The sequence below is a fragment of the Crinia signifera genome, chromosome 6, assembly GCF_055691185.1.
Source record: "Crinia signifera chromosome 6, ASM5569118v1, whole genome shotgun sequence".
In the NCBI taxonomy this organism is placed as follows: Eukaryota; Metazoa; Chordata; class Amphibia; order Anura; family Myobatrachidae; genus Crinia; species Crinia signifera.
Genome location: NC_139222.1, coordinates 39,408,457 through 39,434,299, shown reverse-complemented (window position 1 = coordinate 39,434,299; position 25,843 = coordinate 39,408,457). Strand labels below are relative to the sequence as shown.

General features: G+C 46.8%; 1 protein-coding gene across 1 annotated transcript; it reads left to right on the top strand.

Moving 5' to 3' along the window:
* Positions 1-5,319: 5,319 nt before the first annotated feature.
* Positions 5,320-24,928, top strand: LOC146007581 (dorsalin-1-like). The gene is made up of 2 exons (XM_083146046.1): positions 5,320-5,816; positions 21,501-24,928. The coding sequence occupies exons 1-2, from the start codon at positions 5,495-5,497 to the stop codon at positions 22,412-22,414; spliced, it is 1,236 nt and encodes a 411-aa protein (XP_083002172.1). The 5' UTR covers positions 5,320-5,494; the 3' UTR covers positions 22,415-24,928.
* Positions 24,929-25,843: the final 915 nt, after the last annotated feature.

Here is a 25,843-nt window from a genome sequence, read left to right as displayed (position 1 = left end):
TGTCCTACCCTGGTCCACAACACAGATAACCGGTAAATATAACATCCGCCAAATGTACCTGCCGTCTAAACCTAATTGTCCGGCTCTATATATCAAACACTGCAATAACAGTCCCGATTTAGGGATTCATTGGAGAACTACTTTTTCATTTTAATTGCTTTTACTAATCCAGCATTAACATCTTCAATTCACTCCTGCTTGCTGGCTGAGCCTACCTCAATTAACTGCATGCAATTAGAGCACTCATTTCTTCAATAATCTTCCTATAGCTATGTATAGAGCAACCCATCTGCCGGCTAAACACTTCTTTATAGCAGCTTATCGGACTGCATGAAAATGAATTATATTATCAAAAATTCAGTGACGGATTGGTTGTGTTGATAAAGTGTTTTTAGCATATACAGTAGTATTGTTCATGTGTGTAAATTAGTTATTTGTGGATTAAGGGTGGGATGTATTAATATACAATGCCACCCCTCGCCGCCCAGTCGCAGCGATGCTAGCGCATTTGTATTAACATATGTAGCTGGCATCACAGTGCGGTGATGGAGGCCCCCCGCGATACCTGTAATGTGGTTTGCGGGGGTCTCCGTCACCTCCTGGGCTCTGCGGCGGTACCCAGCGTCTCCTCATCCCCCCTGCAGCTGTATGTAAGGACATCCCCGGCTGTGACATGCTGCCTGGGGAGGAGGAGCAGCACGGTGGACGGAGAGGGGGGTAGGAGACTGCAGCGGATGGTGGGCAGCGATAGAAGCCCATAGGCTTCTATAGGGTATCGCCACCCAAAGGTGGTGATAACCTGCCCTGCAATGACGAGGCGGCCGGGTATTAGTACATTTGAAAATGCGGTATAACGGGGAGTTTACCACATTTTCCTCTTAATACATCACGGCCACAATGTTTTATTAATATAAAGAAAAAGTTAAATTTGTGTAATAAAACCATTTATTTAGTGCAGACAAGGCTCCATATTCTTTGTGTTTTGTTGGTTAATGGTCTATTATGAAACAGCAGCCTAGTTATTGGATCAGCAGTCCGTGACTGACTAAGGCAGGGGTTCCCAATCTTTTTTGAATCACGGCACCCCTAGGCCAAAACAAAAAAACAGAATACATATACAGTAACATTAAGCAGATTGGGTTTATACGCGATTCTTAGGGTCAGTTATGTGGTAAAGGGCAGGATTTGCTTCTGTTTGCACACATTATATGACTGGCAGCCACCAGCACTGGTTTTGCTCATCAATAATTAACCATTAATAAGTTTAATTGGTCCTGAACCACCAACGGGGCAGCCCTGCAAGTTTCCCGAGGCACCCCAGGGAGCCACGGCACACAGTTTGGGAACCACTGGACTAAGGGGTTATATATTGCATGGTCGGAGAGCCATCCGGCACCCATTGTATGAGTGCAGTGCCCATTAGAAGTTTTGACTAGCGCCCTAAATGCCACTCTTTGATTACAGAGAGCCACCTACCAAACTCTCTCTGGTGCGATTATTGAGTACTTAAGCACGGTAGACACTATACCATATTGGTGGTGCTCATAGGTGCACCCACGGAAATTGATGAGCACCCATGGGCCTGAGTCCCGCTGCTGGGCCGCCATATTAACTTGCTAATTTGCGGCTGCAGCACCCACATTGCCGGACCCACCACCTGGGATACAGTAAGCCGGGAAGAGTATATTCTGTCCGTGGAGTACTGCACTGTGGGGGCATTTATGTACCTGCACTGTGGGGGCATTTATGTATATGGAACTCTGTTGCTGTAATTTGAATTTTGGAGACAACTGTGCTCCGTAATATAAATTGGAATTATTTTGTGGCCACACCCCTTCCCCATGAAGCCACTCCTCTATATTTTTGGCTTGAGCACCCACCAGCAAAAACATAAATCGGCACCTATGGTGGTGCTATAAAAGGAACGTAATGCCCTTTGAAAATGCTGAACGATATTGTTAACAATATCGTTCAGTGATATTAATGGGACCACCGCCCAACACGCAGTCACTGACGATATCCTCAGGTTTGACTATAACAATAGAGTGGGTGCACACTGAATGATGAACACCGAATCTCAGGGGATCGGATGAAGATAGCAGGAGAGAGTTCTGGATTGGAATCAGGAGAATCAGGTAAGTATAATGGTAGCACAAGGCTTGAGTCTTTGGAGACTGAAGTCGGTTCTGACCAATGTTGACCATCGATGGTATGTAGCACACGGAGGAGCACTGCAGGAAAGTATATAGCTCTGGCAGATACCACTAACACTGGCACAGGAGAGGTCCACCGAATGATGACTGCAATCGATGTTAAACACCACTGGTGGTAATATCGATGTTGACACTTTGAGATGGTGGCTTGATTGGTACTGAGTAGATGAGCAGGTAGTAGAAGTAGTAAGCAATGAAAGCAGATGAACAAAGGGATAATGATGATGATGCAATGATAGTCAGGTAACTGGTGAAGCAAACATAAAGGCTTGGCTGGAACCAAGGTAATTTCCCAGTCAGGATACTGGAGGAAGTCAGGCTGTGCACCGATGCAACAACAGGAGCACTGGAGAGTCCAAGGACACAGCTACTCTGTGGACATCATTACACCAACTGTTTGCCAGTTCTTTTCCCAGCAAACTTATAGGGAGTGAGTGTAGCGGATTGGACACTGTGGAGTGATGTCAGAATGGCATGGTCCGGGTTGGTTGGAAAACCCCATGTGGATGAATCCAAGATGGCTGCTTCCATGCTGGGAACCTGAGGAAATATGGAGTGCATGTGGAATAGGCCTGAGGCCTGCATACCTGGTAGCGATGAGATGCTGTGGAACACTGACAGAGAGCAGACAGCCAGAAGGATGATGTGAGTATCGCTAGTCACTTGCGGTCAGTGCCGGTCAGATACCTTAGGGCTGGACGTGGCTGCAGTAGAAAGTCTCAGAGCAAGCTCGGAGAAACACGTAGAGCAGGCATGGCCAAACTATGGCCCTCCAGCTATTCTGAAACTACATGTCCCATCATGCCTTGCCACAGTTTTGCTACTAGGGAATGATAAAACTATTGCAAGGCATGCTGGGATGTGTAGTTTCACAACAGCTGGAGGGCCGTAGTTTGGACATACCTGGCTTAGAGGGTAAATAAGTGTTTCTCAGACACCGGATAGTGAGGCATGGAGTGTAAACAACATTCAAGATGGCATATGGTGTGGGGCATGCACATACTGCCCCTGTAAGCTGTCCTACTCAGTAATCATGTATACATAATTAAAAAAAAAAAAATCACAGTGGCCTTTATTTGTATTATTCTATTAAATTGTTAAACTCAAATGAGTATTTATAACCAATCAGTCAAAATAATACAATTAGGCATGGGGGTAGTGGGTTGCTGTTGTGCCTAGGGGGCGGGATGCAACCATGACTTCTTAATCAGCTGACAGCTCAGAACTTAATTACCATATACTCTATGATCAGCTGAACATCATGGCCAATCCCAATCCAGACCGGGGTATAAAACCAGTTTCCCAGCATTGTGGAATCTTCAGTGCCTTGTTGCACAAACCCTGCATGCAGTCTACTATCCTGCTATTGGTTGTCTAAAGACCCCTGTGCTACCTTCATCCATAACACCGCCTGGCTTCAGCAGCTATCCTAAGTAGCTGCACCCGCTGCTGTCATCAGTCAATACTGGTAAATTGCACTGCACATCTGCTCATCGTTAATCTCGGTCTCCTGCCGTGCATATCTGCTCATTTGTCAATCCTGGTAACATGCACTACGCCATTGCTTGTCGGTCAATCCCGGTCTCCTGCCGTGCATTTCTGCTCATTGATCAATGCCTGCAACGTGCACTGCACCTCTGCTCATTTGTTAATCCTGGTCTCCTGCTGTGCAATCCCAGTAACCTGCACCGCAACTCTGTTCATCAGTTAATCCCGGGCCCCTGCCATGCATGTCTGCTCATTGGTCAATCCTGGTTACCTGCACTGCACTTCTGCTCATCAGTTTATCCTGGACTATTGACATGCATGTCTGCTCATCAGTCAATCCCATCACTATGTTACACCATAGCTGCCCTGCATTCCCCAGCACTATGTGTTACAACATAGCTGGCCTACATTCTCTCAGCACTCTGTGTTACACCATAGCTCGCCTGCATTCTTCCAGATCACCGCTAGTACCCCTGAGTGCTTGAGTGACTTGCCTGCATTCTCCCAGCAGTGCAGAATATCCAGAGTCTATAGTAGCTGGCCTGCATTCTCCCAGCACTCTGTGTTACACCATAGCTTTCCTGCATTCTTTCAGATCACCGCTAGTACTTAGTGCTTGAGTGACTGGCCTGCATTCTCCCAGCAGTGCAGAATATCCAGAATCTATAGTAGTTGGCCTGCATTCTCTCAACTACTCATCATTTACCAGTCTGTGATACCAACACTGCTCTGATACTGTCTAGTCAAGTGCATGAATAAATCTTATCTTAAATCCGCTACCTTTGCTGTTGCCACATTGAGTCAGGGCCCCAGACTCCAGCTTTGTACGGGTCAACCATCAACCTTACCCGTTGCATTTACACTTGCCGCAAATCACTCCAATATATGTATCCTTGCCCCCAGATTTAGGCTGGGGCAGTGCACAGTCCGTGCCTCTTGATATAGAGGGGGAAATTTACTAATACCCCTTTAACACCAAAAATCCCGGATCCGACCCGGCATTTGGAAGAAGGATCCAAGCCGGGTCAGATCCGGAATTTACTCCATTTACACAGCGGTACCCACCCGCAGTGGCCGATACAGACCCTTTCGTAGTGGGCCGAATCCCTCTTCCCATTAACCGGGGTTTGTGCATGCTTGAATATGCGCATATGCAAACACTGGGAGCGCACGCATTTGGCGAGTTTCAGACTAGCCGGCCGCTTGCTCCAGGAGGGGCAGGAAGGTGGCAGGGTGTTCGGCGGCGGCGGATACCTGTTCCCTAGATTGCAAACATACGCAATTGAACAGGTCTGATCCAGACCGAAAGTTTCTAGCCATCATAAATAGCCCTGCATGTTTATATCCGGATACTATCCTAACAAAAATAAAGTCAGGCTGTGTTATGGGGTTTTTTTTTTGAATGGGGGTGGGGGGGTAAATAATGTTTTGGGAATTTCACAAATGAAGAATGTGCATATTTCCTTAGTACAGTTAATTAAGCAGTAGCCCCATCTGTACAATATATGGAGGCCCTCCCTTCAAGCCCGACACAAGCGTACCATGTTTACAGAATCATCATTAACTAAGGACTTCATTGCGATAAGCTGAGTTGATACATTGCAACCCAAGACCTAGATAAGAGGCAGTGAATATTTTGGTCTGGTACATAACGGACAGGCTAGTCACTTAAAAAAAAAATCCTCAAAGGAGAGCCCTGCTTTCTTATTCCAGCCAAATGTATCATCAGCGCTTACAAGAACCTTTTATATCTTAGTGGTGTTCCTCAGGCACCTCCAGGAAATTTAATAACAATGTGGTACTGCAGGATCCCATTGGCCTGTGTTCTGTTTGTTTCCCTAGCCAGGTTCGCTCTCACCAAACCGTTGCCGGATTGGAAGCAAAAAGACTTTGTACGGAATTATGAAGAAGAAGAAGAAGCAGAACGGGTTCTGGACTCATTAAAGGGAAGGATAAATGAGGAACTTATCCAAAGTCGGAATGTGTCTGAAGGATTGCTCCCGGAGAAACCCGCCATGCAGCTCCCTCAGTATATGATTGATCTGTATAACCAATATGCAGATAACAGGTCGTCCTTCCCAATGTCCAATGTAATTCGCAGTTTTACCGCTCAAGGTAGGTTCGTTATTTTTTTTGTATAATCAATCTTTATTTTCAGTCACAAATATACATAAGAAAAAAACGTCTCCCGGTACTAACCCGTTATGACTGCATATAGCTACTGAACATTATAATCTGTAGTTAGAGTCATTTAAAAGAAGTAATGACTACATTATGTGATTTGCGGCACCATTGATATTGGCGGTGCCGCTGAACAAGTAATCGATCGGTAAAACACTGAACTATATACTGTAGTTCAATGATGTCACCGGGACCCCACTGACCATGCAGTTGATGATATACAGTAGTCAGATTTGACTGTGTGTTCAAATGACGTGGGGGCGTTAATGATATTGATATAGCGGGTACACACTAAACGATATGCACGATAATATCGTTAACGATCAATCTGAAGGAAATTGGTTTATTTAGTTTATTATGGCTGATGTTAGGTGGACCGAAAATGTAATATGACAGCCATGTGTGGAAATATTTTTATAGATACTGGGGCAGATGTATCATAGCAGCGCTTATCGCGCCGCTATGATACTTCCTGCTTCGCCTCAATAGCGAGGCGAAGCAGGAAGGGACATCGACAAGATGTATTAACATCTTGTCTGCCAAAGCGGGGGAGCGTTAACTCCCCCCTCCGGCGATGTCCCTTTCTGGAGATAGCGCATCAGTTAATACTGATGCGCTATCTCCTGTCCCCCGGCCGGCAGCACTGGGCATGCGCGGGATCTCGCTGTTCACGCGAGATCCCCAGCGCAGCCCAGACCTAACAGCAGGGACAGCGCTGTCCCTGCTGTTTAGATAGGGCTTCGCCAGCCTGATGCTGGCGAAGCCAAAGCAGGCTTCGTGCGGAACGGTCAGCGATGCTGACCGTTCATACATTCGGCCTGCTATCATTTTGATAGCAGCGCCGATATGGACAGGGGCGCATAGCGCCCCTGTCCATTACCGCATCCCGGCACGATCATACATGGGGGAGAAGCGGTATCAGTGCACATAACGTGCGCTAATACCCCTTCTCCCCCATAACGACCGTTCATACATCTGCCCCTATGTGTGTATTATATATGTCTATTAGGAGTACATTCACGAAAGCTAAAGCCCATAGCAACCAATCAGACTTTGTCTTTCAGAAATGATAGACAGAATCGGATTGGTTGCTATGGCAACAACCCCTCTAGTAAATTTACCCCATAATAGGATTTTTTTAAATTGCAATATGGAGGGGGGGCATACACAGCCACAGCCACTGCAGCAGGGAACAGACGCTAAGGGACAGACACATGCTGCAGCTGTTTGTGGACACTGAAGAGTTTGATATAGAAGTCCCCGTACACATTGCCACCATACTCCTGAAGCATGGCGGGCAAAACGAGCCATGCGGGGGTGTCTGTTACACTAATTGGGGGTCCATGACAACAGATGTCGACATTGACAGCAAAAAAAATGTGAAAAACTCATGTCCACAATGCTCTTACCTATTTCATGCCAACCTTTTGACCCAGTCGACATTTACCCATGTTGACCTTTTGACCCTGTCGATCTAATAAATGTTGACCTTTTGGGGTCAACCTAATAAATGTTGACCTTTTGGGGTCGAACTATTGACTTTCTATCTAGACACTGTCTATCTAATAATCCACAGCCGGCGTGAAAGGATCAATTATTTCTTGTCAATATGTTTGCTTATGGCAGTCAGAGCGGGAAGAAGGTGTCATGGAGTCCAGAATGTTAAACTGGCCCCCAGCCAACTCGCAACGCAGACCGTCCATTGTATTATGATAGCCCATGCTGCATGTATGTCACGTGCACAGGATATGGGCGTCCGTGACTTACTTTTACACATGATTGTATACATACTTTTCTTACTCAAGTAATCAGATACCTCACTGATCTATCCCTAAGGCAGCACCAAGACTGGTCTTCCGCTCACACCAATCCACATCCACTATACCACAAGTTCTCAAACTCTGTCCTCAGGACCCCACACAGTGCATGTGCTGCAGGTCTCCTCACAGAATCATGTAAAATAATTAGTTCCACCTGTGGATATTTTAAAATGTGTCAGTGAGTGATGAGCGCACCTTTGCACCCGCCAGGTGACCTGGAAATCGATAACTGTGCGAGGTCCGAGTTTGAGAACCACTGCACTATACCATGCTAATCTTTACACTGGTTCCTGCAGAAACTCTCAACAACTCTTCTTCACACGTCTCAAACCTCAGCTCAGAATCATATTACCTCATTCCCGCCTACAACATCGCCTGCCACCTGTGTATGATCTTCCCTACCACGCAGGGCGCAATGCTGAGTCATATCTTGATGGTGCTCAGGGGCGTAACTATAGCACCGCAGCCCCCACCACCGCGGGGGGGCGCTGTGCATGTGGGGGCGCCGGGGGCTGCGGTGCTATAGTTAAACCCCCCCTCAATCCCCCGCAGACTTACCTATCGCGCTGGTCCCAGCGGCTCCGTTCTTCTGCTGAGGACCACCACAAAATGGCCGCCCCCATATAGCACACAGTTCTCTGAAACTGTCTGCTGTATGGGGGCGGCCATTTTCTGGAGGTTCTCAGCAGAAGAACGGAGCCGCCGGGACCAGCGCGATAGGTAAGGCTGTGGGGGATTGAGGGGGGGTTTGCATGGGCGGTGGGGCGGCGGGGTAGGGGTGCTCGGCGGGGCGGCGCCCAAAACGTAGCTACGCCACTGATGGTGCTGATGGTGTGAATATCCTTAAATACTTTAGGCATAATTACTATTAATATGCACGGTAACAGAAATGTATTGGAAATGTGTTAGGCATTCCTGAGTGTTGACTGGAAGATACACACAAATAGGTTGACTTTTGGACAAGATTAAGGTCTGTGGGGTCCCTGTACAACACACTTGTGGGGGCCCCTATCAATGTGATATAATGGCAGTTACAAAAAAGCGCCCAAAATCACACATTATAGGATGCGATTTTTTAGAACAAGTCAGAAATCAGGGGTCAAATGTAATAGGGTGCGCGAAGCCCGCCTGCGTTCCCGGGAGACCTCCCAGCATTTTTATGGGGACACCCATTAAACGGTGGGCGTTCACCCACAGGCACCCCCTGCCCACTCCCCTCCCTCCCCTTTTATGATAGTCGCCGAAGGCGCTCGTACAGCGACCCTTAACATGCGCAAATACGTACATGCGCACAGCCGCACAATTGCTCCCCGGAGCTAATACACTGGGGACACTGATTGAAGATGAATCAGGCCCATTGTGACAGCTTTCCCATTTTTTTTAAAGCGGCAATCATTTACATGGCAAAATCAACCTGGTTTTGGAGTATAAATGATTGCCGCTTTAAAAAAATCGGAAAACTCTTCCAAAATCTCTCACTTTCTGATTTTCACATCCTATTTATATTTCAAGTTTTTTAGTAACGAAAACATGCAGTTTTTAGACACGGGGCGATTTATAAGTAACGGGAATGTGTAATTTTCCTGTGTATGTTAAAAAAAATCCCAGTGTGACCCCCTTGAGCATCACCAGCTTCAGGCTCTATGAGCTAGTCCTGGTTTTAGAAATACAGGGTACAAAATTAAAAGGGGTCAGACCTGGCTGGGGTCCCTGGAGCTTTGGTCGGGGGAGCTTGTTTAAAAAGTCTCCCCCACTGGCTGGTACTGGTCACCCGTATTTTTATAAACAGGACCGGTCCAAGAATGCTGCGGCTGCTGCCTGCGCCACAGAGGGTAGCAGCAGGGTGGTCCGGCGCCCACACAGCTCATAGACCGCTGCCAGTCAGTCACACACACTGCCAGCACCGCTGAGGAAGGAGCTGAGACTGAGTGACATCAGCTCCCGGATGTCACAGAAATTCCAGCGGCCCCGGTGATGACTGTGAAATCCTGCGAGAGGCTGACAGTGACTTGAGCAGCACTGTGCGGGAGCAGGCAGTGCTTGCAGCAGCTGTGTAGTAAGGAAATTGGATATACAACATGCTGAGCTCTGATTTGTGATTCAGGGCGAGAGTGTGGGGGCCCCTGTTGCCCCTCCTTGGATTCGGCCATGGGGCAATTTATGGGAATATGGCAGGCATTGCTGTAGTAGTTGAGTACATTGAATTCCATACTCCGGTGGAAAATCTGCATATACCTCCAGGTTGGTGCAAGGATCTACTATAAGGATTTACTATAATTAGTAAAGATGCACCAAACAGTATTACAGCATCTTGAGTGGCTCAAACCGGGTGTCTCAGTCTTTGCACATTCAGATGCATGCTTGTACAGCAGGGGAGGGGCTGATACCAGGGCTAGCACAAAATTACAGAAGTGGCTATGCCACAAGGTGACAAAGTGGTCACAGCAGCCTGCAGGGCAGTAGACAGCTGGGCCTAGGTACATTTCAGGAGGCGTGGCCTTATTGTAGGAGTCATGGCCATGCACTCTTATACAGAAAAAATAGTACTTTAAGCACCTTCCTGGTCACAATTGGCCTCCCTAAAAAAAAACACGCCCTGCCCCCCTAAACCGGTGTCGCCCAGCACATTTACTTACTTGGGTGGGTGGTGTGGCTTGGGTGGGGCAGGTGTGCGGCGGTGCGCCCGGGAGCCTGCCCAGCAAAAGGTTCACGGGGAAACGTGGTTCGGAGAAGCCGCCCTAGTGTATGGCCACCTTTAGTTATATATATATATTTTTTTTATCAGTCTATACTAACTAGGGGTGAGCGAATCATATTGCCTATTCAAAACACGTGACAGCCGATAGCCAATCAGAAAATCCGAAATTGCGATATTTTGGTGAAAAGAACTGAGTATGTCCGAGAGAAACCAAATTTGCTCACCGGCTAATACTAACTGGCAGATCCCCTCACCATACGAGATACTCTCCTGTCAGCAGCTTCCCCCCGATTCCGCTTTTTATCCCGGATCAATTATGTTCTAGAAGATGCAAAATAAATAAGAAGTAGATTCTGATTGGTTGCCCATAGCAACATCAATGTGAAACAGAACTCCAATTTTAGTAATGCAGGGTACACACCAGAACAATTAGGGCTCAATCCCATCAATCTGGATCCAATTCCGACCGATTGGATGCAGATTGGATGTAGATTGGGCATGTTTTTTGCATGTTTAGATCTGATTCCAATCCGATGCGCGTCCCCGCTGTCGTTTGGTCGTTTTACAGATCTTACCTGCTGCAGGTAGGATCTGTAAAAGACCCATTCAACAAGATACAGACTCAGATCGGATTGGGATCAGATTGGGATCGGATTGGATGCAGATCGTTAGCAGATCGTGTGCTCCAACAGATCGTGCGACCATCACACAATCTGATAACGATCTACTAACAATCAGGATCGTTCTGGTGTGTACCAGGCATAAGATTCCCCCAATGTGTTTTGCAATTTGATTCTCTTTCTAGTATATTTTTATATGTAATGTATATATATATATATATATATATATATATATATATCAGGGTTGCCGACTTTGGCCCTTATTCTGATCGGTGCGGATATTCCCGCTTGCGTACGGCCCGCCGATGTTTATCGTCTGCGCATGTGCAGAGGTCACTCTGCGCATGTGCAGGCGATTTTGCCGCATGGATTCTTTATACGCCGCACAGGGGGCGTAGAGGGGCGTGAGGGGCTACTTAGCCTCATTACCCTATGCATACGCCCCCCGTTTCATGGGCGTTCCCATGCAAACGCGGGGCGTATGCATGGTAATGAGGCCGTGACGCGTGGGTACGGGGCGGGCATCTGACATCGCCGGATGTCAGCTGCCCGCCCCCATACATGATTTCACACGGACAAGTGTCCGTGTGGTCTTGTGTTGCGGGACCTGGTGGAGCGTGCGGCCCTGCATTCGATGTTCGACGACCATCGAATGCAGGGGCAGCTCCCAAGACGGAGGAGGCGTATCCCCGTCCAATTTCATGCGGATCGCCACATATCCGCGTACGGACGGCAGGTGGCGATCCGTATGGAAGGCGGGGATTCGCCTGCACGGTTGTGGCCGCATATTCTGATCGGGCCGCACCGATCAGAATAAGGGCCTTTATTATTCTCCTCTCCGGGAGAAGCCCGGAGAGGAGAGTTTCAGCAGCCGCTCAGGGGGCGGGGCTTAAGCGTGACATCACTAAGCCCCGTCCCCATGATGTTAAACTAGCGAATTCACGGATCTCCGTGGAGGGGGCGGGGCTAAAATGATGCGATTGTGTTGTTTTAGCTCCGCCCCCTCCTCTGAGACCCGAGGATTGCGGCATTTTGATGCCGCGATCCGGGGGACAGCAGGGGTCCCCCCCTGAATCCGGGAGGATTGCCCACCCTTCCGGGGGGCCGGGAGGGGGACCCGATTTTTGGGAGACTCCCGGAATTTTTTTTTTATTTGTTGACTATCATCTTCTTTATAATGTTTTTTTTTTTTATGTATTGCCATGAATAAGTGGGTAGGTGCCTCATGACCTGTAAAAGACCTATAAAGCTGCAAGTGATCAAACCCAAATCCTACCATGCAGGGACTGCTTCTCTCTGCTTCCTCAGATTCAACCTTCCTTGCCTCAGCTGAACATTTCTGGAGGCCAGTCTGAGAGGCTATGGCTTACCCAGAGGTGACCAATGGTTGTAACAATTGATGTGATTGAAGGCTGCTTTTTATTGACCCATGCCAACGCATCCTGCTACTGCTATTTGAGTGCCCGTGCTGAGTCCATCTCTAAATCAGGTCACTAATAATGTGAAATGGGCCCACCACCGCATTACTCTGGTCCCTGCTATAATCGCCTCCATTGCCTGTGTTAAAATTTCTCTGCTCGTGGTGGTTTGTCCCATCTCTGGTGCTGAGACAGGACATATTGAGGTGGCATGCTTACTGCGCAATTATTATACCGATAATAATAATATGTCGGGAGTCACAGGGTGCTACGAATCACAGGACCTGGCATCGCAGCACGATGATCTTTGTTGTAGGGTGGCCAAGCAGAGTGCCATTCGACCAAGCTCTTAAGATCAGCCTTAGCAGGGGGGGGTTGTTTGAAGGGACCAGATCATGCTGACTTGTGTAATTTTGGCTCCGCCCCCTCTCTGTACAATGGCTGTGATATCGTCATTGTGCATTGGGGGCGTGGCCAGGGTGATGCATTCATGGGTGCCACGCCTCATGTACATCCTCCTAAAGTGAACCCGCCCCTTTCTGCATCACTTCCACCACCCATGTTCCCTCGATTTGCCAAGCTGGCTGCCCTGACTCCGTCCAACATTGCTGTGTAGCCACATCATACAGCCCACCAAAAACCTTTGCAACCTGGTGAATCATTATGCAATAGACATCAGCAATCCTTGTGTCTCGATGCCTACTTCCTTTTAGATTGTAAGAATGTGAGCAGGGCCCTCTTACAAAGTGGAGCCTTCTTCTACTAGCCTTCTCTGGCTCACCATGGCTTATTGGGATGCGGTCATTTGGTCTACACCATGATGGTCGACAGTCATTAGGTCGACACCATTAAGTCGACTTGGGAAAAGGTCGACATGGTTCTAGATCGAAAGGTCATTAGTTCGACATTATTGGAAAAAGGGGGTGAAAAGGTCGCACAGGGATATATATAAAGTTTAAATTTTGTTAGTGGACCCTCATATATTATTTTCGGAAATATTTCTTAGATGAGAGAGCGTGTGCTATCACTGGACACCAAAAGACACAAATTTACAAAAAAGAGAAAGGTGTGTCGCTGGGTGATGCACCTGAAGAATGATTCATTTAAAATGTAACCTTTATTAGTTATATTGTTAAAAAATGTAGCGAAGTATTAGACACACAAATCACACAACACAAAGTGAATTAAAAGGGATAATATACCCCAACTCTGTATTCTCCCCTTTCTGCTCTACCACTAATATCAGTATGGTGTTTTATTGTGTCATGCACCCACTGGTATATGTAATAATAATTGTTAGTGACAGATGTGGGAGCAGACAGGGGCGGATCCAGGATAAAATGACAGGGGGGGCACCATGATAAAAGAGGGTTTAGGTGGGGGAGGGGCAGTGTTAGTGGTGCCAGTGTACATGCTAAGAGAGCGGCAGAGAGAGGGTGGGAATGGGACTAAAAATAGCCCCTGGTAGTTAAAGTACGCAGACCCACCATGGCGACAAATGTGAAGTATGTAATTGTGCGCGCGCCGAAGGCGCGCTCCAGAAAAGGGGGTGTGGTCACTCAACAGGGGGCGTGTCCTTGAGTGTAGTGTACAACATCATATACAACTTCTACACATTATGCAACAAAATACTACACCCCATTATACTTGCCCCATGATGCCAAATGGAATGAGCCAAAATTCACATAATGCCACACGGATTGAGCCAGAATTGACATAATGCCACATGGATTGAGACAAAATTCACATAATGCCACATGGATTGAGCCAGAATTCACATAATGCCATATGGATTGAGCCAGAATTCACATAATGCCACATGGATTGAGCCAGAATTCACATAATGCCACACAGATTAAGCCAAAATTCACAATACGCTTCACAAACAGGGACATTGTGCGCCAAAGGCGCGCATTAAACATTTACACCATAATGTCCATTACACGTTAAGTTACACGCCATTATGTCCATTATGTATTATGCCAAACACCATAATGCCTATTAAAAATTATGCTACATAAGTGCTGCTTATCTACATGCTCATTGCCAAGGGTTCCATGCTCATTGTTAGAGGTTCCATGCTTGTTGCCATGTGGGATTACATGCTCTTTGCCAAGGGGGAATACATGCTCGCGGTAAACGGGGACAGCTGCCGCCAGGCAGAAGTGATAGCCACTGACAGTGGCAGAGCCTGGCTGTATTCAGAGCACTGCAGGTCCCGGCTATTTGAAAAAATACCCCTTTCACACCAGAAAATGCATTCCCAGGTTGGCCCCTTTTACACCAGCCTAGTCCCTGCATTTTCTGGTGTGAGGGGGAGAGAAAACTACCCCTTCCCCCTTTAACCAGTTATCTCATTTAACCGGCTATATCTTCGGAACCAACTGACCCATTTACATGAGACAAGTATCATATTGAAGAACTTTTGAGTGGGCTTTGAATGATTTTGGTCCAGTGAAACTGGAACGTTTGTTTCTAGAGTAATCTGCCCTCAAAGAACATGAACAGCCATGAAATTACATTTAAAAAATAAAAAAATTGGTTTACATGCAATATCTCTGAAACCGATTGACCGATATGGACCAGCCTGGTATCATATTGAAGGCCCAGCGATTTGGAATGGAATGAGATCAACCATAAGCTTCTGCGATGCCAGGGGGGGAACTGGCAGCCGCTGGAACCGGGTGGGGGTCGGAATTGACGGGTCCCATATTATCCTATGGGGAAAAAAACATTACAGATTTGCCAGGCGATATCTCCGGTTCCCGGGAGGCTAGAGACACGGGGCTGGGCTCGTTGGAAAGCCCTGGTCCTCAGCTACAAAATTAATGACAGGGGGGCACGTTCCCGGGTGCCCCCCCCCCTGAATCCGCCACTGGGAGCAGACTCAGCTGTCAGCCTGGCCGTATATATCCAATGTAGGGATTATACCCTTGTTAGTGGGGTATTGGATATTTCAATAATCCGCAAATATAACAATGGCGGGTAGCGGATGAATGCGAAGTTCAAACCTGTGCCCGGGTGCGGTATCAGGCTTCTGACGTGATCTCTCACTTCACAGTGAGCATTAAAGTGCCAGCAAGTCACCAGTCGACACGGTGTATAAAGTCGATACACACCCACATTATTTACTTCTATTCTTTTTATCACTTATTTCCTTCAACTAATTCAGCAGCACTTAATTCACATCACACATACATATTGCACACTTTATATTATCACATCATTTATAAGTTACAGCATATAACACTCCCATGTATATCCTAAATAATGAATGAAACAGGCATTAACCCATGTAGCAATTAGGTAGCTAGCAAAACCTATCCTTCTTTTTATTTTTATTGTTATCATGAATCTCACATTCCTCATGGAATTATGGATACAAGTGATAAGATCTACATTGTTTCACATCGTTATCTTTATTTGTTTATTTTTATTGTATAAAAACTTGTATAGCAATTAGTGCACATGGATCTCCAAACATGAGAGAAAGAAACGGTATCCAGCAAGTATCACCTGGCACTGCAGATGGAAACAATTATCAGAAGTGCACAATTAAGTAAAAGTACCTTTTTTCTCCCCCCTTCCCTGTGAATCGAATTATGACAGCTAGAGTTTGGGTAGATGCAGTAAATAGGAGGCTAATATGCCAAATAGATAAACTAACAATGGACTCCTTGACACAATAACTAATAAGTTCCAATTAAGGATAACCAGGTGATTCCAATTGCTCACCTCCAGCATGGGGCATGAATATTCATGAGAAACTAGGTATATCAAGGGCGCCCAGGAGCAGGTCAGGTTGGTCCTGATGAAGCTCTCTAAGCGAAGCGTACGCTGACCCTGTTAGCATCTGTTATGACTCCCCTATTCCCCTCCCCACATACCAATGTGTAAATATTTGTGAAACTAATTCAGCCTGAGCCGCAGTACAGCACGTGCGCCAGTCTCCACTGGGCACGCGTCAGAGGTCACGGTGTGTGGCGTCTACACCGAGATACACTGATCCTCGTGACCGATTTGAGACTGCTGGTGCTCATCTCATGCGCCTCAGCCCAGTCTGTCATATAGCGGGCGGCAGGAGGAACCATGTGCGCCTAGGCGGTAGCTGTAAGGCGAACTGACTGTGAAGTGAGAGATCACGTCAGAAGCCTGATACCGCACCCGGGCACAGGTTTGAACTGCGCACCCACCCTCTACCCGCCATTGTTATATTTGCGGATTATTGAAATATCCAATACCCCACTAACAAGGGTATAATCCCTACATTGGATATATACGGCCAGGCTGACAGCTGAGTCTGCTCCCACACCTGTCACTAACAATTATTACTACATATACCAGTGGGTGCATGACACAATAAAACACCATACTGATATTAGTGGGAGAGCAGAAAGGGGAGAATACAGAGTTGGGGTATATTATCCCTTTTAAATTCACTTTGTGTTGTGTGATTTGTGTGTCTAATACTTTGCTACATTTTTTAACAATATAACTAATAAAGGTTAAATTTTAAATTAATCATTCTTCAGGTGCATCACCCAGCGACACAACTTTCTCTTTTTTGTTCATTAGTTCGACAGGTCGCTAGCTCGACAGGTCATTAGTTCGACAGTGTCTAGGTCGACAGTCAAATGGTCGACATGGGGTTTTTCACTGTTTTCTGCGCCGACATGTCTGTTATTACCCAGTTTTGTTTTATCACTGCTTTCAATTGTAAAGTGCAACAAGAATTTGCTGCGCTATATAATAAACTGTTATGTTCAATGAAGTGACTATACCTAGCTATGGATTGCTGCCATTCTCTCTTTCACTTCTCTGCAACAGGAAATGCAGATTTTGTTTGATGCCATTAAGCTATGGTGGGAGTGATATCAGTGGTCTGCAAGAAATGTGTGCTTGGGTAAATGTATTTTACCTTCTTGGTTCATATTTACAAATGAGAAATTTGGGGCCCATTTATCAGCAAGTTTTAGCAGGTTGATATGCGATATGTATGATAAATAGTGCTCCAACCATTCAGATCACAACTATAATTTTTCAGACACATGACAGAAGCTGATTGGCTGGAGAATCATTTATCACATTTACATTGCTAAATCTTGCTGATGAATGTGACTGTTTGTGTTGTATTTTTCTTTCAGATGTTGCTTATCTAGAGTAAATAAATCTACAGTAGGTTGGGTCATTTTGTGAAGAGTTTGAGGAATATCCTTTTTGCACATAAGTAGCTAAACAGTAATGCCCATTGAAGATACTTGATAGTGTAGTGCAGGGTTGCCAACCCTCCCAGAATGGCCGGGAGGATCCCGAAAATCGGGTCCCCCTCCCGCGCCCCCCGGAAAGGTGGGCCACCCTCCCGGATTCTGGCAGACCCCCTTCCGCGCCCTAACGTACCTGTGGGTAGAAGCTATAAATTGCCGCGATTCGCGGATTTTCGGTGGAAGGGGGCGGAGCTAAATATGCTACTCATGCATATTTAGCCCCGTCCCCTCATCGGAGACCCGCATATTGCGGTATTTGCATCACTGGGAGCAGGGACTATTGATGTCTCCATCAGGCCCCGCCCCCAGAAGTAATGCTGACAGTCTCCTCTCCGGGCTTCTCCCGGAGAGGAGACTGTGAAAGTCGGCAACCCTGGTGTAGTGTGATTATTTCTTTGTAGACTAAAGGACCCTATACACTGCGGCGACTTCTACCCTTGGAGTAGTGCTCCCTTAAACTGCCCTGGAGGGTCCAGGGGGACAGGATTGCATGCAATATATAGTATGTGGGTCTTCTACATGAAATATATCGCATGCAGCTAGAAGACCACAGCAGTATGTAGTCCTACAGCAAAGGGAGATTGGGGGAGCTAGCATTACCAACATTACTGCTACAGTGTTCCCAGTGTAATATTAGCACATTATTTCTCAGTTCAATCAATCAATCAATCAATCAAAAGACTATGTCCTAGCAAGTATCCATAATCTTACTGTACAACGTAGTCAGTGGTTTTACTTTCATTTATTTAATGAGAGTAGGATCAAAGGTGCTGACCTTGTATTATTCTAAATCAGGCATGTCCAACGTTGGCCCCCCAGATGTTTTGAAACTACACATCCCAGCATGCTTTGCCACAGTTGTGCTATTAGAGAATGCTAAAACTATTGCAAAGCATGCTGGGATGAGTAGTTTCAAAACATCTGGAGGGCCAACTTTGGACACGCCTGTTCTAAATGATGTTGAGCCAGCCACATATCTCCTCCATTACTTATTCCTGCCCCTATCATGCCAGCTACTGTGCCCATCTGCTTTGCTACTTCAGGTTTTGTCCATTTAAGTTTATTTAAGTGCAATGTGACACATCCTGCCATTTATCAGGAACATACTAGAATTAACAATAAATGTGACTAGTTTTGCAAAGGCCCCATTAAGAATTTATATTGCGAGCAATGGACTTCTGGGGTTTTAGAACCTGAAGTCCTGCTGCACATGCACACTGGAGCCAGGAGCTAGCACTGTAACACAGGCATTGCAATGCAGGGGCGTGGCCACGATGTCATGATCACAATGGCCATGCCCCTACACAAGACACAGCTTTTAAACCCCACCTCCGGTCCAGCCCCTTTCGTGGCACGTCAGCCGGTCCCACCCCCTTCTTCCACTAGCTGGCTGCCTTGGAGCTAGCTTACACAATGCTGGCCATGCCCCTCACGCAGAGAAAACTGGGGCGAGGCCTCACAGACATTCAGTGAAGTCACTCCCCCAAGGCCACCCCCCTATTTCGGAGCTGGGCCACAAGAATGTTGGGAGGTATGCAGGCAGTCGGCGCCTTGCTTAGGGCGGGATGTATTAAATATACATCGCCGCCCTTCGCCTGCCAGCCGACGCGATGCTGCCGCATATGTACTAACATATGCGGCTAGCATCGTGTTGCAGTGACGGAGACCCCCGCGATACCTGTGATGTGGTCTGCGGTGGTCTCCGTTACATCCCGGTGGCTGGCAGTGTCCCCCTGCGTCTCCTCCTCCCCCCTAAAGCCGGATGTCCTGCCGGCTGTGACACCTGCTGGGGGAGGAGGAGATCAAAGGAGGATGGGAGGGGGGGCGCGCGGACGGCAGCGTCGATAGAAGTCCATAGGCTTCTATATGGTATCGCCGCCCAGAGGGTGGCGATACCCTGCCATGCGGAAACGGGGCGGACGGCTAATGGTACATAGGAAAATGCGGTAAAACCCCTGTTTTACCGCATTTTCCCTTTAGTACATCCCGCCCTCTATCCCTCAAAAGCTTGGGGCCCCTCAAAAAGTTGAGGCCCGTGACAGGGGTCACCTTTAGGCCCCCTGTTGCTGGCCCTGTTCCTGCTGCGTTCCCTTCTACATACATTCGGGCATATTCGTGGCTAGACTCGAAACTGGTGTTTTGGGGAATTAGCCGCAAATATTGAATGATAAATGGGCCCCTCTGCCTTACCTGAGCACACGTCACTGACGGACCACTGAGAGAAAGGTACAGAATTCTTCCTACTGTAGCTTCATAAATTGGAAGAATTATTTGCAGACTACTGCCATCTGCTGTTTCAATGGTAAACTTCCAGCAAGCACAATACGTAGATTACATCTATAAAAGGCTATGAATAAAAAAAAGTTTGTTGTGGTGATATGTACAATTGATAACATTGATTATCAGAAACTACGACTATGAGAGAGAGGGAGAGAGGGAGAGAGAGAGAGAGAGAGAGAGAGAGAGAGAGAGAGAGAGAGAGAGAGAGAGTTTAAGATATGTCTAATTAAATATAGTAATTTTTCAACCAGGGCAACCATATTGTGGCTATCACACATTAGGTGCCCCTGATCGCTGCCAGGGGGGGTCACATGCTTGTTGCCAGGGCGGTCACATGGTCGCTGCTAGAGCGGTTACATTCTTGTTGTCAGGGAGGGCTACATGCTCGCTGCCGGGAGGGGGGGTGTTACATGTTCATTGCCAGGGAGGGTTACATGCTCGCTGCCAGAAATATACCTCCCAACTATCCCGCTTATCGCAGAAACGTTCCATTTTTTTGAGATGTTCCCGCGTCCCTCACGTGGCCGGCAGTGTCCCACAGCGGGAGGGCAGTTGGGAGCCCCCCCCTGTCCCCTGTGAATAGTCACTGTGGGCATGCGCACAGCGTCTATTCATGCAGCCCCTGGGGACATAGCCAGCAGCTCCCAGAGCCACTAGCCATGCCCCTACAGCGGCAAAATTGGGGTGTGGCCTCGTGACAATATGGCACATCCCCTTGCCGCAAGACCACACCCCTTAAATGTTGCCGCACGCCTTCGCCGCGCAAAGCGTCCCTCCTCCCTACCCGGCAATGTTGGGAGGTATGTAGAAGTAATTCAATGTTTGCGCGATATATATTGCTCAGAGACCAACTTACTGAGTGTCCTGTTTTAATCAGTGACCAGCGACCATTACAGGACTGGTCGTAGGAGCTCAGCAACCATATCCCCGGTGATTCTGGCTAGAATCACACCGCCTGACCCTAACTCTCCATCCCCACAGTCTACCCCTAACATTTAATCCCCTGCAGGCTAAACCTAACCTTCCCCTTCCACAGCCTAACCCATCCCCTAGTGCCTAACCCTAACCCACCGCTTCCTGATAATAACCCTCCTCATCATACTTACATTCAAGTTAATGGCTGTCAAGATTACGGCGTTGGCATTCCAACAGGTGATGGGATTCCAGGTCTTCAGACCACCAGCATTCTGTCTGTCGGGATGACAACTACATCCTGCTCAACCAATGAATGGCCTATTACAAGGAACGTTTTTATCCAAGTCTTATAATTGCTTTGTGGCCAGTAGTGGTACTCGACCTCAACCCTTAAATATTCATAATAACAGGTTTTGAGTATTTCTGTCTGTCAAAAAGAGGTTTGGATAAATAATGACATAACTAATTACAATAACTCAGCTGTGCATGATTAAGGGAACCCTCGAAAAATGACCGGCTGGGGCTATGTGAGGACTGGAGTTGAGAACCACTGGTCTACACATATATATTCCAAGAAATAACAAGTTTTATAATCTCTTGCAGATATTACGTTGTCATCTTCTGAGGAACATCCGATACAAAGTCACATCTTGCTGTTTAATGTCACCATCCCGGTACATGAGAAGATAACAAAGGCTGAGCTCAAGATGAAAATATCTTTGGGTGGGGATTGGAGTCTGGGACATCTCAGTTTATTTGATGTCATTCACATCGAGCCTTCTGAGAATCTAAGAGACACAAACTCCTTCTTGGCAGCAAAAGACGTTGAGGAAGGCGAATCTGTAACCATCGATGTCACCAATGCTGTGAAGAGATGGATGGATTCTAAAGCGGAAAAAAATAAATTGGAGGTTTTCTTGGAATCAAATGAACCTGAAAATCCCTGCATTAAATCCACCAGGGCTGGTATATCTTCTGATGACAACCACCTACCGGTCCTAATAATCTTCTCAGATGATCAGGACAGTAGGGTGAAAGACACAAGGATGGAGATGTATCAAATGATACTTCATGAGCAAGAAGAAAACCTTGGAATATTTGCTCGAAACAGCACATCCGAGCTGGTGGAGGAAAGCGGGAACCATCATGTGACTGGGAAAACAATAGCGGCGAGCAAGAGAAGGGTAAAACGCGTAGCGAGAAGAACTCACTGTACAAAGAAATCTCTAATGGTTAACTTTAAAGACATCAAATTTAATTTTGTCCTGCACCCTCCATCTTATGATGCCGGGCAATGCGTAGGTGAATGCTACTATCCGCTGACCGATAATGTGTCCCCTACTACACATGCCGTTATACAGACATTAATGCACAATAACAAGAAAGAAGAAGTTGCAAGTGCGTGTTGCGTGCCAACTAAGCTGGCCGCTATCCAGGCTCTCTTACTGTTAGATGGTGTCCCAACCATAAAGACTAATTATGAAGACATGAAAGTAGTAGAGTGCGGCTGCAGGTAGTCGATTACAAAAGACAATAAGCCAATCAGGGCTGGAGGGCGGGACAAAAAATACTGATGACAATTATTCTGCGAATGGACTGTTGTCCTGGAACAATTTGAAATTGAAATGTGTTAACTTATTAAAGAATATACAATAAATATATTATGCTGCTCTTCAATAAGGAGCAAGGTGGGGGCAGGTTATATGTGGCCATAAAACGGTATATTTAAAGATATTATAATTATTATTGTAGTGATTACATTGGGTGTGGCATGACTGCCCAGTGAGTATATCGACTTAGGAATCCCGACTGCTGGGGCTCTGACATGGGGGCGAGCGCAAAGAAGCCCCTTGTGGTACCCTGTCAGTCAGGATCCCCCCTGTCCGAGCACCGGCAGTTGGGATTCCGATGTCGGTATACTGAATGTCAGGATCCCGATTGTCCGGCAGTCATCCGGCACCCATTACAATTAGGGGGATGCTACATTTTGTTTGTTTCTGATATAATGCTTGATCACTGTGATGGTGACCAGATCACACAATACTATATTATGTGATCTATTTACTAAGCCTTGGTGAGTGATAAAGTGGACCGAGATAAAGTACCAGCCAATCAGTTACTAACTGTAATCTTTCCAAACACGCAGCCTATAGCATGGCAGTTGGGGGCTGATTGTTTGGTACTTTGAGGGTGATTCTGGTTGGCTCGCTGTGAGGCGAATTCGGTCCAGGGGCCGATGTTGCGGGTCTGTGCATGTGTATGGGCGAAAATGCGCATGTGCAGACCTGATTTGCGAATGCTTTCAGTGAGCATTACACTTGGTGGGCATTTGCATAGGGAGGGGAGGAACACAGGCGGGCCGATTCCACCCCCTATTCAGCCATCTCCGGCCCTGATAAAAGTCAGATGGAACTGAGTTTTATCTGCAAGCGGTGCAAAAAAAATCATTCGATGGCCGGCGACCATTGAATAATTTTTTGCCCCTCAGCGTACACATCCATTCACATCCCTGGGCGGATAGTCGTCCGCCAGGGCGGTATTTCAGCACTAGGTAAGCAGCGAATCTTGCTGCTTACCGAGCCAACTTGAATTAGGCCCTTTATCTTCATCCACTTTGTCTACATCAGGGTTGCCGACCCTCCCGCATTTAGCAGGAGTATCAGGTTTTTTTTTAATCCTTCTTCCCGGTCTCCCGGGAATGTGTTGGATCCTCCCGGTTTATCAGCCTGCCTGGCAAAAAAAAAAGTGACATTGCGGCTGTCCGGCTGCCGGCCGAGGTTCTGTTGGCAGTGGCCACAGCGGCAGCGCAGCAGGGGGCAGCCATGGGAGCAGGAGCAGCAGAGGGAGCGGCACAAGCAGCAGAAGGCAGCGCCGCAGATGAGATGGTAAGCTAGCGGCTGGCTGCTTCCTGCTTTCCTCCTGCTTCTCTCCCTCTGCTCCCAGCTGGTTTTTCTTTAATAGGGTTCCTTCCTTCCTTTAAAGATAGTGCTACGGTACTCTCTCAAAATTTAATTTGGATAGCTCCGCCCATGACCAAGCCCCATTTTTGTGCCGTAAATGGGGCGGGGCCCTGGGCAGAGCTATCCTAATTAATTTTCAGAGTTCCCAAGCCCCCTTATTTACTGTAATTAGCTGTCCTCTCCCTGGTCTCCCAGCAAAGGGAAGATGAGAATTCAGCAAGTATGGTCTACATGCAAGGCTTAGTAAATAAACCCACATCTGGAATACCCTCATTTATCAAGTATTTATTGAAATCAACGTTCTTCATTCACAACAAGGATTTAAAAGATGCAGGTGGTCATTTCTAGAGCAGGTTCAGTCAGCTGTGCCGGATACTTCCTGTAGTGATGAATGAGAATTGCGGAGACTCCAGGAAAAGCGGTTTTATACTGTATAATGTTTTACTAAAGCAGGTATGCAGGTCAGGGCCAGATTAACCACCTCACGATCATGTACCTATTGTAGAAAGTGAGGGAGGTGTGGCCAGTGCTATATGGGTGTGGCCAGTGCTGAGTGGGAGTGTACACTGCTAAACTATCAGCTCCAATATCATAAAAGTAGAACAATTCCATCTTTTGATAGATATATTTAAATCCAAATGTATAACTGTGGCGGTATTTAGATCATGGTTCATTGGAGGCCCGGAGCTATTGTCCCCCAATTTTTGATCTGGCCTGTGTGTTTGTCTACCTGTAAGTCTTTATCAATTTACACCCCCATTTTTAAAGTTTTTATTGAGACTTTACGCAGTTTTATGTGCCTTTACTCTGAGTATAAAGCATAGAACAAACAGCATTTAATCGTCATTTATGATTCCTCCAAGTAGCTGCCTTTTTGCACATCCAGTACAATCCAGTACACACCAAACACAATTGTGGCATTCTCTCTCCATAATGCAAATCAAATATTGTTTCTGGTCACGTCGGGGTTTTGTATGTAAGACGGTATCTGTCTTAATTACTGGTGTTTTGTAATGAATTAAAATCATTTTGTTATGAACTTGATAAGTGCCCTTCTATTTATATTTTGTAATGTCAATAACTGCAGCAGACTGAATTTGTGATATGCTTGTACACCATTCAGGTAATACACGTGCGTACGTCATGGAGGGGTGATCAATTATCCTGGACATACAGTAGCCTCCAACATCTGAAGGGCAGAAACCGGGACAAAATTGGAAAGGGGTGTGGCCATGAGTAAAGGGGGCGTGACCGTGGGCAAATGAGTGTGGTCATGGGTAAAGGGGGCATGGTCATGGGTAAAGGGGGCGTGGTCATGTCCCCTTTACTATACTTTCAATGAAGAGTTAGAGACCCAGAAAATCAGTACTAAGCCCTTATTGGGCCGGTACAAGCCAAAAAAAAACATCACTGTACCTGCTAAAAAGGCACAGTTGGAGGGTATAAGGACAGGCATGTTTTTTTAGCACCTTTTAGAAGATAATAGATAGAATCTGATTGGTTGCTAGCGGTACCTCCCATATATTCAATAGAACTCCCATCTTCGTTAAGTTACCAGAGTGTCTGGTCTGGTGTATGCATACATATGTAGTGCCAGTTACAGATCATGTCCCCAGTAGTGCCAGTTACAGATCATGTCCACAGTAGTGCCAGTTACAGATCGTGTCCCCAGTAGTGCCAGTTACAGATCATGTCCCCAGTAGTGCAAGTTATAGATGCCCCCAGTAGTGCCAGTTACAGACTATGTCCCCAGTAGTGCCAGTTACAGATCATGTCCCCAATAGTGCCAGTTACATATCATGTCCCCAGTAGTGCCAGTTACATATCATGTCCCCAGTAGTGCCAGTTACATATCATGTCCCCAATAGTGCCAGTAACATATCATGTCCCCAGTAGTGCCAGTTACATATCATGTCCCCAGTAGTGCCAGTTACAGATCATATCCCCAGTAGTGCCAGTTACATATCATGTCCCCAGTAGTGCCAG